At 47.4% G+C, this 12,841-nt stretch overlaps 1 protein-coding gene across 13 annotated transcripts in view; it reads left to right on the top strand.

Moving 5' to 3' along the window:
• Positions 1–12,841, top strand: part of Ralgps1 (Ral GEF with PH domain and SH3 binding motif 1) — a 252,182-nt gene that overhangs the window by 66,092 nt on the left and 173,249 nt on the right. Inside the window, exon 4 of one of the 13 annotated variants that reach the window (XM_076928533.1) lies at positions 7,845–7,927. The exons of the other annotated variants lie outside the window; for them this stretch is intronic. Within the exon in view, the coding sequence (XP_076784648.1) occupies positions 7,892–7,927 (36 nt within the window). The 5' untranslated portion in view covers positions 7,845–7,891. The remainder of the gene's footprint in view (positions 1–7,844; positions 7,928–12,841) is intronic. 13 annotated transcript variants of the gene reach the window in all.

Genomic DNA, 12,841 nt, shown 5'->3' with positions numbered 1-12,841 from the left:
TTACTTTGCCTTTTTCCCTTACTGCTTTTAGTATTTTTTCCTTGTTTTGTACATTTGATGTTTTGACTATTATGTGGTGGGAAGTATTTCTTTTCTGGTCTAAACTATTTGGAGTTCTGTAGGCTTCTTGTATATTTATGGACATCTCTTTCTTTAGGTTAGGGAAGTTTTCCTCTATAATTTTGCTGAGGATATTTACTGGTCCTTTAAGTTCGGAGTCTTCCCCCTCATCTATACCTATTATCCTTAGGTTTGACCTTCTCATTGTGTCTTGGATTTCTTGTATATTTTGGGTTAGTAGCTTTTTGTATTTTGCATTTTCTTTGACAGTTGTGTCAATGTTTTCCATGGTATCTTCTGCATATGAGATTCTCTCTTCCATCTCTTGTATTCTGTTGGTGATACTTGTGTCTATGACTCCTGATCTTTTTTTTAGGTTTTCTATCTCCAGGGTATTGTCCCTTTGTGATTTCTTTATTGTTTCTACTTCCATTTTTAGATCCTGCATGGTTCTGTTTAATTCCTTTTCCCATTTGATTGCATTTTCTTGCAATTCCTTAAGGGATTTTTGTGTTTCCTCTTTAAGGGTTTCTATCTATCTACCAGTGCTCTCCTTAAGTTCTTTGAGAGTGTTATTTATGCCTTTCTTAAAGCCCTCTATCATCATCATGAGAAGTGATTTTAATTCTGATTCCTGCTTTTCTGGTGTGATGGGGTGTTCAGGGCATGCTCTGATGGGAGAACTGGGTTCTGATTATGCCATGTAACTTTGGTTTCTGTTGCTTACGTTCTTGCTCTTGCCTTTTGCCATCTGGTTAACTCTAGTGCTGCCTGTACTTGCTGTCTCTGACTGAAGCCTGTCTTTCCAGTTATCTAGCTTGTGTCTGATCTCCTAGGTGTCCAGATGTCTCTGTGATCTTTTCCAGCTGCACTGATTACAGTGGTACCTCTAGGATGCCTCAGGATATGGTGCCTCCAAGGTAGTAGTCCAGCTAGGTGTCTGCTGTTCTGGGTGCAGTGTCTCCTCTAGAATATCTCAGGATATGTTGTCTGACGCTCTGAGTTCAGTTGTTCCTCTGTGGCTCTGGGTTGAGTGGACCTTCCAGTATGTCTCAGGTGGAATCTGGGGTCCACACAACAGCAGACCTGGCAGAGGTCTGATCCAGGCCTCAGATCTGAGAACTAGTTTCTAAGACACTGTCCAAGTTAGAGCGCCTGGGATCCCTGCTTCCTCTGGGTTCTTGGAGGTTGGGGACAGAGCTGCCACCCAAGATCTGCTCAGTGCTCTGGCCCAGACCAGAAGGAACCAGTGTTCCGGGACGGGAGTGACTTCCTGGGTCCTCGTGGGTCCCAGTTACTCCCTGTTTAGGGCGGGCCCTGCTGTCTGCTTACCTAAGATACTGCCTGAGTTAGAGCGCCTGGGATCCCTGCTTCCTCTGGGTTCTTGGGGGTTGGGCCTGATGTTTCTTAATGATCTTGATTTTCTTGTATTTTATTTGACAATGGTAGTTTTAGTTCCTAACAACATTAGTTACTTTTCCTGCATTGTCCTAACACATGTGCTTGTGCGCACACACACACACACACACACACACACACACACACACACGTATGTGCATGCACACAGGATGGAGGTGGTTGAGTGCTTTAAAATAACAATGCCGTTATTGCCACTAACCTGCAGACTGCTGATTCAAGTTTCCCACTTTGTGGTTCTGTTTGTAGTGTTTCCTTTCTTTTGGTTGTCTCTCCCTCCTCCCTGTCACACATCTCCATCGTCCTTTCTTCTTTTCTTTGCTTCCAAGGTCTTCAGAAGAAGGTGGTCACAGGCAGCTGGTTCTGGAGGTCTGTACTCAGAGAGGCCCTGGTGTAATCCCAGTGTCTGGAGCAGCAGCTGCTGAGGGGATCTGTCCTGACTGAGTGGAGAAGGGGCAGTACCCAGTGAGGGGAAGCATCTTGGCACTGTGTTTTCTGGCTGGCTTAGGCCAGGACAGCTCAGGAACAGTGTCTCCTGGGTACTCAGTGGCCACTTTTCCCAAAGAGGGGTTCTGCCTGGTGAGCTCAGCCTTTTGGAGATTTGAATTCAATGGTTCCCACTGCTGGGCCTGGAATGTAGCATTGTAACTTGTGCTCTTCTCTGTGGGGGTAACCACAAGGCCTCACCCCAGGACTCAGGGTAACTAGCAGAGTGTAAGGAATGTGGAGGTCACAAGCATAGGACATGATTGTGCTGGTTCAGTTTTATATAGAGCCGGCAACTAAACATACATGTAATTTTGTGGCATAACTGCTTATAGCTAGGATGTTGTTACTACCCGGATGAACTGGGTAGCAGGCTCTGGTTGGATTCCTGCCTGTCAGGGCTCGGGCGATGCTACACCATGAAGGGGTCTGTCTGAGGGGTCCTGGTGGCTGCAGCCTGCTTATCCTGGCATGTTTCGGAGTAGCATTTTGTGAACATAGTGTTTCCTACCGAGTGTGTCACACTCACATCCCAGCCCACAGAACTGAGGCTCCCACAGTTTCTCAGAAACACCATGGCAAATCTCTGTTCTCAGACTGAGCTGGGAATGGACATGGCCTTGGCTCTGCTCAGCCCATGGCCCTATCAGAGTTGAGCTACCGCTTAATACCTGTAGATAACATCTATCAGAACTGGGATGGGCTTGGCTGCTGTCATCCCAGCTAAGACTCTAGACCACCACTTACTCAGTTTCCTTGTGCATGACAGTGGAGGGTGTGATTTTGTTTTGTTTTTAACTTAAAGCAGATACACAGGAACTTGGTCAGTGCCAGTAGTTTGTGGTCACTGCTGCTGCTCAGTCTGAGCTGGCTCTGTGTATTGTGGATGGGAAGTCTTCACTGCAGGATTATTCAGTAAAGCCTATGCAGGAGCAGCACCCTGGAGGCCACAGCACTTGGATAGCAGAGAGGCTGTGCATCTATACGGAGCCCTTGGGATTGCTGTCCAGATGCCAGCCAGTCCAAGGTTTAGGAGGAGCTTGTACCAGGAGAAGCCTTGAACATGGAGGAGTAGGAAAGGGTGGTATCTCGTTGGTGAGGCAGAGATGAAAGGAGAGTTTGTGTTAGTTCTCACTGCTGTGATCATGTGACTAACGCAACTCAAGGATGGATGGAGGGCTTATTTTGATCCACGGTTTGCCAGTGCCATGCATGGCAGCATGGAGTGTGAAGCAGCTGGCCTCATGGCATCTACAGTCAGGAAGAGTGGTGACCAGTTATGTTCGGCTCTTTGTCCTTCTCATCAGTGCTGGCTCTCAGCCATGGGCTGCTGCTGCCGGCCACGTTTAGGAGACAACTTCTTTAAAACTGCCCTCAGAGACTTGTCCAGTAGCTTGTCATCTGGTGACTCTAGATCCTGTCAAGTTGAGGATATTAACCATCATGACCTGAAAAGGGAGTTTCACGTGGAATGAAGACAGTGTGTTGGCAGCATTCAGTGCTGCTCTGCCTGGTGTTCTGGGGGCCTTTTTTCCATCCTCTGCTCCTCCAGGGCGTCATTTAAAGGATGCTGGCTACAGACAAGAACTTCTCAGAAGTCTGTGTTGTTCTGTCACCAGCTGCAGTTGGGACAGTCGCAAGAGGCTGAGTGTCCAACAAGTCTGGCACTAAACAAGTCATCACAAGCACCAAATTCAGCAAGATGCAAAACGTCTCCATACCTGGAGTCCTCACAGTTTCTGGCCGCCTCTCCCCATGGTGCCCATACTCAGATCTCCCAGTAGTCTGACCCACCTTTACTCAGTCATACATCAGTCTGCTGTGCCAAGGCCAGAGAGGCAAGAATGACAGACATGCAAATAAAAGGAGACAAGAAGTAGCCCGGCCACGGGGCACTGGAGGGTTGGGGAAAACATGCAGTGAGCGTGGTGTGGGGTGGGTGAATGAGGGAGCCAAGACGGCCAGCAGCCCAGACCACTGCAGAAGCAGAATATCACAGCTCCCGTGTGTCTGTGCAAGCTGGTTATCACAGAGAGTGTGTTCAGGTCTCTCTTGCAAGATCAGGGCTACAGCTCAAGGGACAAGGACTGATGGTGAGGTCCACAGCTAAGGAAGTGGCAAGAAAAGAGCCTCAATGCCTAAGTCCAGATACTCAGTACACACACAGCGCCAAACACAGGGCCCTGGGCATCTTCAGGGATCAAGAACTTATGAAAGGGGCTGGACTGGCCAGGTAGATACTCTGGCTCTGGCTTGAGCGTGTAAGGGCAGGGGGCCTTAGGTGGACTTGGCTCCAGAGTTTGAATTTAGTGCTGAAGGATTTTTAAAAGGAGAAAGGTTTTTTTTGTTTTTTTTTTTTTTTTTGTTTTTTTGTTTTTTTGTTTTTGTTTTTTTTAGATGTCTACTCTGCAGTATACCTCTCTGGAGTGGTGTGGATGGTTAGGATTCTGAAGGCTTGTGGATCTGGAGAGTGGCAGTGAGAATGGGAAGTCTGGTGAGGGCCGCTTCCAGCTGCTGTGAGTGCAAGCAGAGAACAGGAGTGGGGCCTGGCCACAGATCCTAGAGTAGGATGATCCTAGCACAGCTCCGGAACTGCAGTGTGAGCCTGTGGGGAGTGAGGCTAAAAGGATCAGAGGGGCAGCAGGGGCGACTCTGGAGAAGGAGAAGGTAGAAGTGGGGGTGGGGGAGGTCTGGTAACTGCTAGTAGGTGATGGCTGTGCTGTGGGGCAGGGCCTGAGGTGAAGTTGAGGACAAAGGCCCTGAGATGAGGATCTGAGGGCAAGAAGGGGAAGGTAGAGCTGTACCAAAAGGCAAGAGAACAGACAACACTATGGAGAAACCCACAACCAGGAAAAAAGTGTGAGTTTGGCCTCTAACCTAGCCACCTCTAACTTTAGGCCAGCAGGGTAGGGAAGTCTGAATAGACAGACTCACCGTCTTCCTGTCTCACTGTCTGAGGCCTTGGAGAGGACCGCCTCTGGATAGTGAAGAGGTGGGGCATTGAGAACCAAATGCTTGAGGTAAAAGGGCATGGTTTAAAGAATGATTTCAACTTCCCCTCACGTGGAGCTGGAGACCTGACTGCCATCTGTGAGATGCTATACACACAGGCTGGACTGCAGGAGCTCAGGGCTCAGTGCAGGCCCACAGTTCCCTAGCAGGGGTGCACTGGGGCTCAGGGAGGCACTGCTGTATGTGTCAGGAGCTGGCTCTTGGGCCTATTGTCTGGCTGTGTTGCCTGCTCTGAAGACATGGACATTCCAGAGAGCCGAGATCAACGTTGGATGTGGGACAAACCCTGCGTGTCCTCGATTCTCTTTGGCCCTGAGAGAGGGGGGAGAGCTGCCAGCAGGCAGTCGCCTGTGGTGAGGAGCTAGGTTTCACTGACATCATTGAAACCCCTCTCTCAGGTCAAGTTTTGAGCAATGTGCACAGACCATTTCCCTCTACGTTACCCATCAAAGCCACAGACACTTCTTTCATGGATGGCAAAGCCCTCATCAGCCCTGGCTCCCATTTTTCCTTTGGAGCCAAAGGCATTTTTCTCTGGCGGTCTTCCTGACCTGCCTAGAGTCTTCCCTCCTCTCGTCTGCTCAGGAGGCAGGCCAGCATCCCATGGGCTCTGTAACAGCTAACCTACCACGGCAGCTCTCCCTCATGTTCCCTCCTGTTTCATTTCCTGAAGGCTGCCCCTTTCACCTGGAGTGTGCAGGTGCCGCAGGAGATGGGGTGCAGTTGTGCAGTTAGAGCTTCAGGGCTCTGTGACTTCCTTTAACACAGTCCTTGTTAGACACCTTTGCCCACTAGTATTCATTTGACTAGCCTGCTGTTCAGTTTGCCTCCTTCCTAGATTATAACCTCAGGACTCGGCACATTCAGGGCTCTTCCCTATCTCCTGGGACCTGCGGTGCCCAGTGCTGTTTGCTGACTGTATTTAGGGTGAGACTACTGTAATGACTCTCTTTCCTGCTTGCTGTCCATACAGTACTGCCTCCCTCTGTTCAAACTATAGAGTGAAGTAGCAGGATAGCCCAGTTGTCCCCCAGTGAGAAGACAGCTCCTAGCACAGGGCTCGTGTCGGGCCTAACACGAGGTCTAATCTCCATTCCACCTTCACCCTTCAGTCACATATATAGGTGGAGGGCATGATCTAGGCCCTAGAGTGACTTATATACTAATAAGGTACCTGAAGGCCAGAGGGTGGAGTCGATTAAACATTCCTCCCCAGCCATATTTTTTCCTATAGCTGGCGCCCCAAACATCGGGCTCGGATAGCCACACAGCCACAGGAACTGATACTGCGGGAAGGTGAGCCCCATCAGTTCCTGTGGCTGCGCGGCTGTCCGAGCCCCACGTTAGGAGCCAGCTGTAGGAAAAAATGATGACTGGGGAACCCAGAGTTCCTCCTGCCATGCTGTGGGTAGTCAGCTGGGAATGCCCTGGGTTCCTCCAGCTGGAAGTTGAGCCCGGCTGCTCATTAACTAAAGGCCTCTCCACAGTTCCTCACGGTTCCTCATGGTTCCTCACAGTGGCGCAGCCCCAACACACGAGGAAGTCCTTGTGTTTTCAAAACCGGTTTATTGACATGGCGGATGGTGGATGGATCTGGATGCATACCCCATAAAACCCAGGGTGGACCTGAGTTAAATAAGGAGGGGGGAGGGGCTGGGGAGGAATGTTTAATCGGCTCCACCCTCTGGCCTTCAGGTACCTTATTAGTATGTAAATCTCTCTAGGGCCTGGATCACGCCCTCCACCTGTGTTTGTGACTGAAGGGTGAAGGTGGAATGGAGATTAGACAGCTTATCACAGTAGATGCCAGCAAGAACCGAAGGCCTCTCTCTTCTGTTGTTGCTCTCCGTTTGCAGTTGTCATTTGTTCTTTGGTCTCTAGAGATTGTCCTGTCTAGTGACTCTTGTCACACTGGAAACAGTAGAAAAGGGTTCTCCTCAGCTGAGGCCTGGTGGAGACAGGAGTCAGGTCTGACTGTAGACCTGGCCAGCAGCACATCAGAATTAATGCACTTTGGAACTTTGAGACTCATTTTTTTTCTCTTTTCTTGAGCATGGATATGACATGAGTACTGGTTAGAAACCAAATTTCCTTTTAAGTGAATTAATAACCCAACACTAAACAGAGGCCTTGCTCACAACACAAAACAGAGCCTCACACTGAGCAGCTGGGCTGGCTCCTGCTGGTGATAGGGACAGCAGGGGAGGGACAGTCTGTTTGGGCTCTGGCTTCAGGAGCAACAGCTTGATTTCAGGCAGTTTAATGGGGGAGAGGGTGGCAAGCCCTGCTGGCAAGATGTGCTTGAGGAACCTGGCTTGCTGTTCTCTAGCTGTGAGGCCGAGACAGTGCCTTTTCCTCTTCATCTCCTAATCTGTAAAACAGTTGTGAGGGGCCTTCAGGGCGGCTCAGACAGTAGAGGCTTCTGCTGCACCAGGCGCCTGCTGACCTGAGTTTGATCTCCAGAGCTCACAGAAAGGCAGATGAAGAGAACCAACTCCACAGGGCTGTCTTCTGACCTTCTGAGTATGCTATGGTACATGTCCCCCCTCCCTCGCCCTCACACAGAGAGACAGAGAGACAGAGACACATAGAAACAGCAGAAGAGGAGAGGTGGTGGACTATGTCTCATTGTATGATGGGTACCCACAGGCGATTGTGTATGCAGAGGACCCACAACTCATTTCTTCATTTTGAGAAGAGAGAAGAATAGAATGAGAAAATCCATAGATGTAGTCAACACTCACTGTCTGGATGAGAGGCATATCCCAAAGCATGTCTGTCAGCATGACCAAATACTTCAGCACCCGGAGGAGATGAATGCTGTTTTAAGCCACCTGGCACCTCTGAATCTGTATTTTTTCTGCCTGCAGAATGGGATGCTGACATGGTGAATACAAAAGACTGGACCTGAGACTGAATGACGTCATTTTTCAGTTTCATTGAGGCACAGTTGGTAAATAACAAACTAAGCATGGCAAAGTCAATGAGTTGAGTTTTGATCACAGTGTGTGCCCAGGAAACTACCCCCTTGTCAGTGATGCTCTCTGTGGCGCCCTTTCATTCTCCATGCCCCGACTTTTATCATTAAAAGTTTGCTGTTTGGAATTTTTGGCTGTTTTTGCATTTCTATGTGAATTTCAGAAATATTTGTTTATGTTTTGCAGCAAAAGCCTGCTAGGATTTTGACTGTTGTTGCTTTGAGGCCATAGATGGATCTGGAAAGAATCAACATCTTAATGATGCAAGTCACTTGGACCATGAACATTTTATGTTGTAGTCTCATCTCCTTTCATGGAACAAATACCATGATCAAAAGGAACTCAGGGGAGGAAAGGGTTTTCTTCAGCTCACAGGTCACCATCCATTCTTAAAGGAAGTAAGGGCAGGAACTTGGAGCAGAAACCATGGATGAATGTTGCTTGCTGGCTTGCTCACAGGCTCACACTTAGCTAGCTTTTTTAAGCAGTTCAGGACCACCGGCCTAGGGATGGTGCCGCCCATAGTGTCTTGAACTTGATTACAAATTGAGACACTTCTCTGCAAGGCTCACAGAATATTCTGATTACCAGAATGAGTTATGGAAGATATAAGCACATGGAGACACACTGTGCCTTGGTCAGCTTGAATTGTCAGTTTCTCACAGCCTAGACTCACATGATATGATAGGAAGACTCCATTTGAGAAATTGCCTAGATCGGACTGACTTTTAAAAAAAATGTTAAACCAACCTTGTGTTTCTTGGCAAGTCCTGCGTGGGCATGATATAGAAGTCTTTTGGTAGATTGTCAGATTCATTTCATTAAGTCTTTTTTATTTTTTTAAAGAATTTTTGTATCTGTTCATGATAAGGTATATTGGTATTTTTTATGTATATAAAATATATAGATTTTTTTGTAGTTTTCTTGTTCAGTTTTGGTAACAGTATAATATTTGATTTTTTATTTTAATTATTGGTGTGTGTGTGAGAGAGAGATGTGTGTAGGTGAGGACGCACACGTCCTATGGCATGAATGTGGAAGTCAGAGGGCAACTTTTAGGAGTCAGTTCTCTCCTTGTACTGTGGGTTCCAGGACTTGAACTCAGGTCATCAGATCTGTGCAGCAAGTGCTTTAACCCACAGAACTACCTCACTGTGTCAGTACCTCACCATGTCAGTACCTTACTGTGTCAGTGTAATGATGATCTCCTTCTTAGCAGAAGTTGGGATGAAAGAATTTGTAGAAAATCATTTTGACTTCTTGCTTAAATATTTTACAGACTTCACTCTAGAACCACTTGGGCATAAGTTTTCTTTATACAAATTTCATTAACTTTTTCTTTAAAAAAAAAGATTTATTTTTATGTATATGAGTACACTGTCAATGTCTTCAGATACACCAGAGGAGGGCATTGGATCCCATTACAGATGGTTGTGAGCCACCATGTGGTTGCTGGGAATTGAACTCGGAACCTCTGGAAGAGCAGCCAATGCTCTTAACCGCTGAGCCATTTCTCCAGTCCAACTTTTCCTTTTTAAATAGAATTTATTTTTAAGACACTGAGGCTGTAATCCTATAGAGACTTGCCCTAGGGAGGGGCACCCTCTCAGAGGCAAAGGGGAGGGAAGATGGGGGGAGAACTCTGTGAGGAGGACTTGGAATGGAACATCATTTGGGACATAAATAAATAAAGTAATAATAATAATAATAATAATAATAATAATAATAATAATAATAAAAGAAGCTGGGGCTGGAGAGATGGCACAACTGTCAAGAGCTTTGGCTATTCTTCCAGAAGACCTGGGTTCAATTGCCTGTATCCACATGGCAGTTTGCAACCACTTATAGTTACTCTACTGGGGGTATAATGTCCTCTTCTAGCCTCTGAGGATACTGCATGCATGTGATGCGTGGCATACATTCAGACAATCATACACATAAAATCTCAAACTATATATTTTTTAAGTTTCCAGTTCACAGCAAAACTGAGCACAAGGTCCATTCAGTTCCTGCCTGGCACCCCACACCCAACTATTTCAGCATATGAGTTAGAATCAGTGAACCAGTTTTGACACATCAGCATCTACTGTGGTAAATGTGTGACAGCACACACACACACACACACACACACACACACACACACACACGTGAGTCATAGCAAACAAGCATAGTGCCCTGAAAGTCCTCCACACTCTCCACACCACCCTCCCTCTCTCCTGCACTAACTGATCCCTTTACAGTGGCAGATGTTGGCCTCTGCAGGACATCTTTCAACCTGGTTGCTTCTTAAACTCAGTGATACCAGTGCTCATTCTCTTCTTAGAATTCGTCCTCTTTGTCTGGCTGTACCAGACTTTCTCCCTTATGTCTTGTTACTACCCAGTCTGGACAATTGTGGAGAAAGATCTTATGAATATTCATCTCCAGGTTTTCGTGTGCACATGAGATGTTCACTTCTTTGGACGATGCCATGGAGGGTGATATGCTGCATTGTTCTAGAAAGGGTTTTAAAAGAAAGAAAACATTTTTTAAAGGTTTATTTATTTTTATTTTGTGCATATCAGTGTTTTGCTTGCATGTATGTGTGCATACCACATGTGTACAGGTGCTCTCAGGGGCCAGAAGAGGGCGTTGGATCTCCTGGAACTGGGGTGACAGGTACTGCTGGCTGCTCTGTGGGTCCTCTGCCTGAGTGGCCAGTGCCCTTTACTGAGGGTCTCTGGCCTTGTCTGGAATAGTTTAGCAGAGGAAAGGCCCCAGATACCTTCATTATGAGCTTTGCTCAGCCTCTCCTCAGCAGAGCTGTCGCCTGTGTCCATTCCTGTGGGCGGCATGTCAGCTGTTTGCATCTTTGCCAGAAATCCATCTTGTGGAAGGGTGAAACAGCAGTGGGTGTTCTCCTGATGAACTACTCACTTCTCTTTTGTCCTGTACTCTGCAGCTGGTGGCTCTTTTGCCCTGTGATGTCCGTCCTCAGGTCTCTGTTGCCGTTGGAGTTCATGGGATCCAGTTTTCAGTCACTGGGACAGTAGCTTTGGGATAGAGTCTTTATTTTCCAAAATACTCTTCTGAGGAAATGTAGCTGTTTTTTCTCAATTGATACCAGCTTCCACACATGTTTGTTTGTTTGGTTGAGGGGGAGACAGTTCTGTGTCAGAGCAAGTATGTGGAGAGCAGAAGATAACTTGAAAGAACTGCTTCTCTCCTGAAATCAACCACGTGGGTCTTGGGGACAGATCTAGGGTTATAGGACTTGGCAGTAAGTACATTAATATTCTGAGCCATCTTGCTAGCTTTCAACTTCATAATTGATAGGAATGGCCCTTGTAATTGTTTGAGCAGTTCTGTTATAATGACTTTCACATAAAATCCATCCATTGAACATTTCCAACATTCTCAGGAGTTAGAAAATCTTATCCCTTTTTTTGAATGAGGAGGTTGAATGAAGTGTAGAGGGGTTGTGGTCGTAGGACTGGTAAAGGTGACTGGCCGCAGGCTCCATGTGACATAGGGCTGGTCAGGTGACCAGCTGCAGGCCCCATGTAACAGCTGTGCTCTGCATTGTAGGTTGTTTGTCAATTTTATTGTCACAATTTGAGTTTCTTTTGATTCTTTTCAGAAAGTTGATAAATGACTTTTGCATATGGAAGAGAGAGGAAGAGGCGGGCAAATGATTATGATGGGAGAAATGTTATTTCATTCAAATTTTCCATCCAGGTGGGTCCTGAGGGGCTGCTTGCTGTTGTAGCTTTGTAGTGCCTCAAATGAGAGAAGTTGGGAGCCTGGGAGCTCAGCCTGGAGAGAAGTGCCACTGGTAGCCGCTGGGATGTGCTAAGATGACCTGCTTCCCAGAACAGTCAAGGAAGGAAGGGTCTCCAGCATCTTTTTTTTTAGGGAAATTGTGCTGTGTATGTTTGCAGCATGGATTATGGTACAGGCTGAGCTGGCTTTGAGGCCCTGTTCCACTACAAGCTAGTGGTGTCAGCCAGGGCAGGTTAGGGAAAATCTAAATCTTCATTAGCATCTCCGTACAACGTATGTCCATTAGCAGACTTAACCTCCTGAGGTGCTGGGAGTGGGTCCCCATCCCCCAACCCCAGCTGGGACACACAGTGAGTGGCTACTGTTAAGGCTCCTTTCCCACCTTACTTCTCTTTCTGGTGTCTGTCATCATCACCCAGGCAAAAATGTACACATAAGACTTGTCTCAGGTCTGAGTTTAGGAAGGCCAGGGCCTCGCATTCCAGTTCTCAGCAAGTTCCCTCAGGGAGCACTTCTGTCACGAAAGCTGATTGTGCTGGGGGAGGGGGGGTTACATAGTGTTGTGGACCCCTGCAGGCCCCTCCCAGAAGACCCACCGGTGTTAGACAGCCAGATGGACTCCACTGAGAGGCACCATAAACCTCACCTAAGGTTTCTGAAACAGCCACTGGGTGCTTTGTCCTGTGCGCTGCTCCCTGGTCAGCCTTGTTCCATGTCTTAGTTATTGTTCTCTTGCTGTTGAAGAGACATCATGGCCAGGGCAACTATTATGAAGGAAAACATTTAATTTGGGGCTTGCTTACAGTTTTAGAGGATTAGTTCGTGATTATCATATGGGAAGCATGGCAGCAGGCAAGGTAGGCATGGCAGGCATGGGGCTAGAGAGGTAGTTGAGGTCCGCATCCCAATCTGAAGGCAGAGAGAGAAAGGGGGTCGGGGGGAAAGAGAAGAGAGATGGAGCCAGAGACAGAAACAGACAGAGTGAGAAGCAGAGAGAGAGAGAGAGAGAGAGAGAGAGAGAGAGAGAGAGAGAGAGAGGAAGAAGAAGAAGAAGAAGAAGGAGGAGGAGGAGGAGGAGGAAGAGGAGGAGGAGGAGGAGGAGGAGGAGGAGGAGGAAGAGGAAGAGG

Source organism: Arvicanthis niloticus, chromosome 2 (assembly GCF_011762505.2).
Source record: "Arvicanthis niloticus isolate mArvNil1 chromosome 2, mArvNil1.pat.X, whole genome shotgun sequence".
In the NCBI taxonomy this organism is placed as follows: domain Eukaryota; kingdom Metazoa; phylum Chordata; class Mammalia; order Rodentia; family Muridae; genus Arvicanthis; species Arvicanthis niloticus.
Note: the sequence above shows the minus strand (reverse complement) of the source record. Positions and strands in the feature narration are given on the sequence as shown.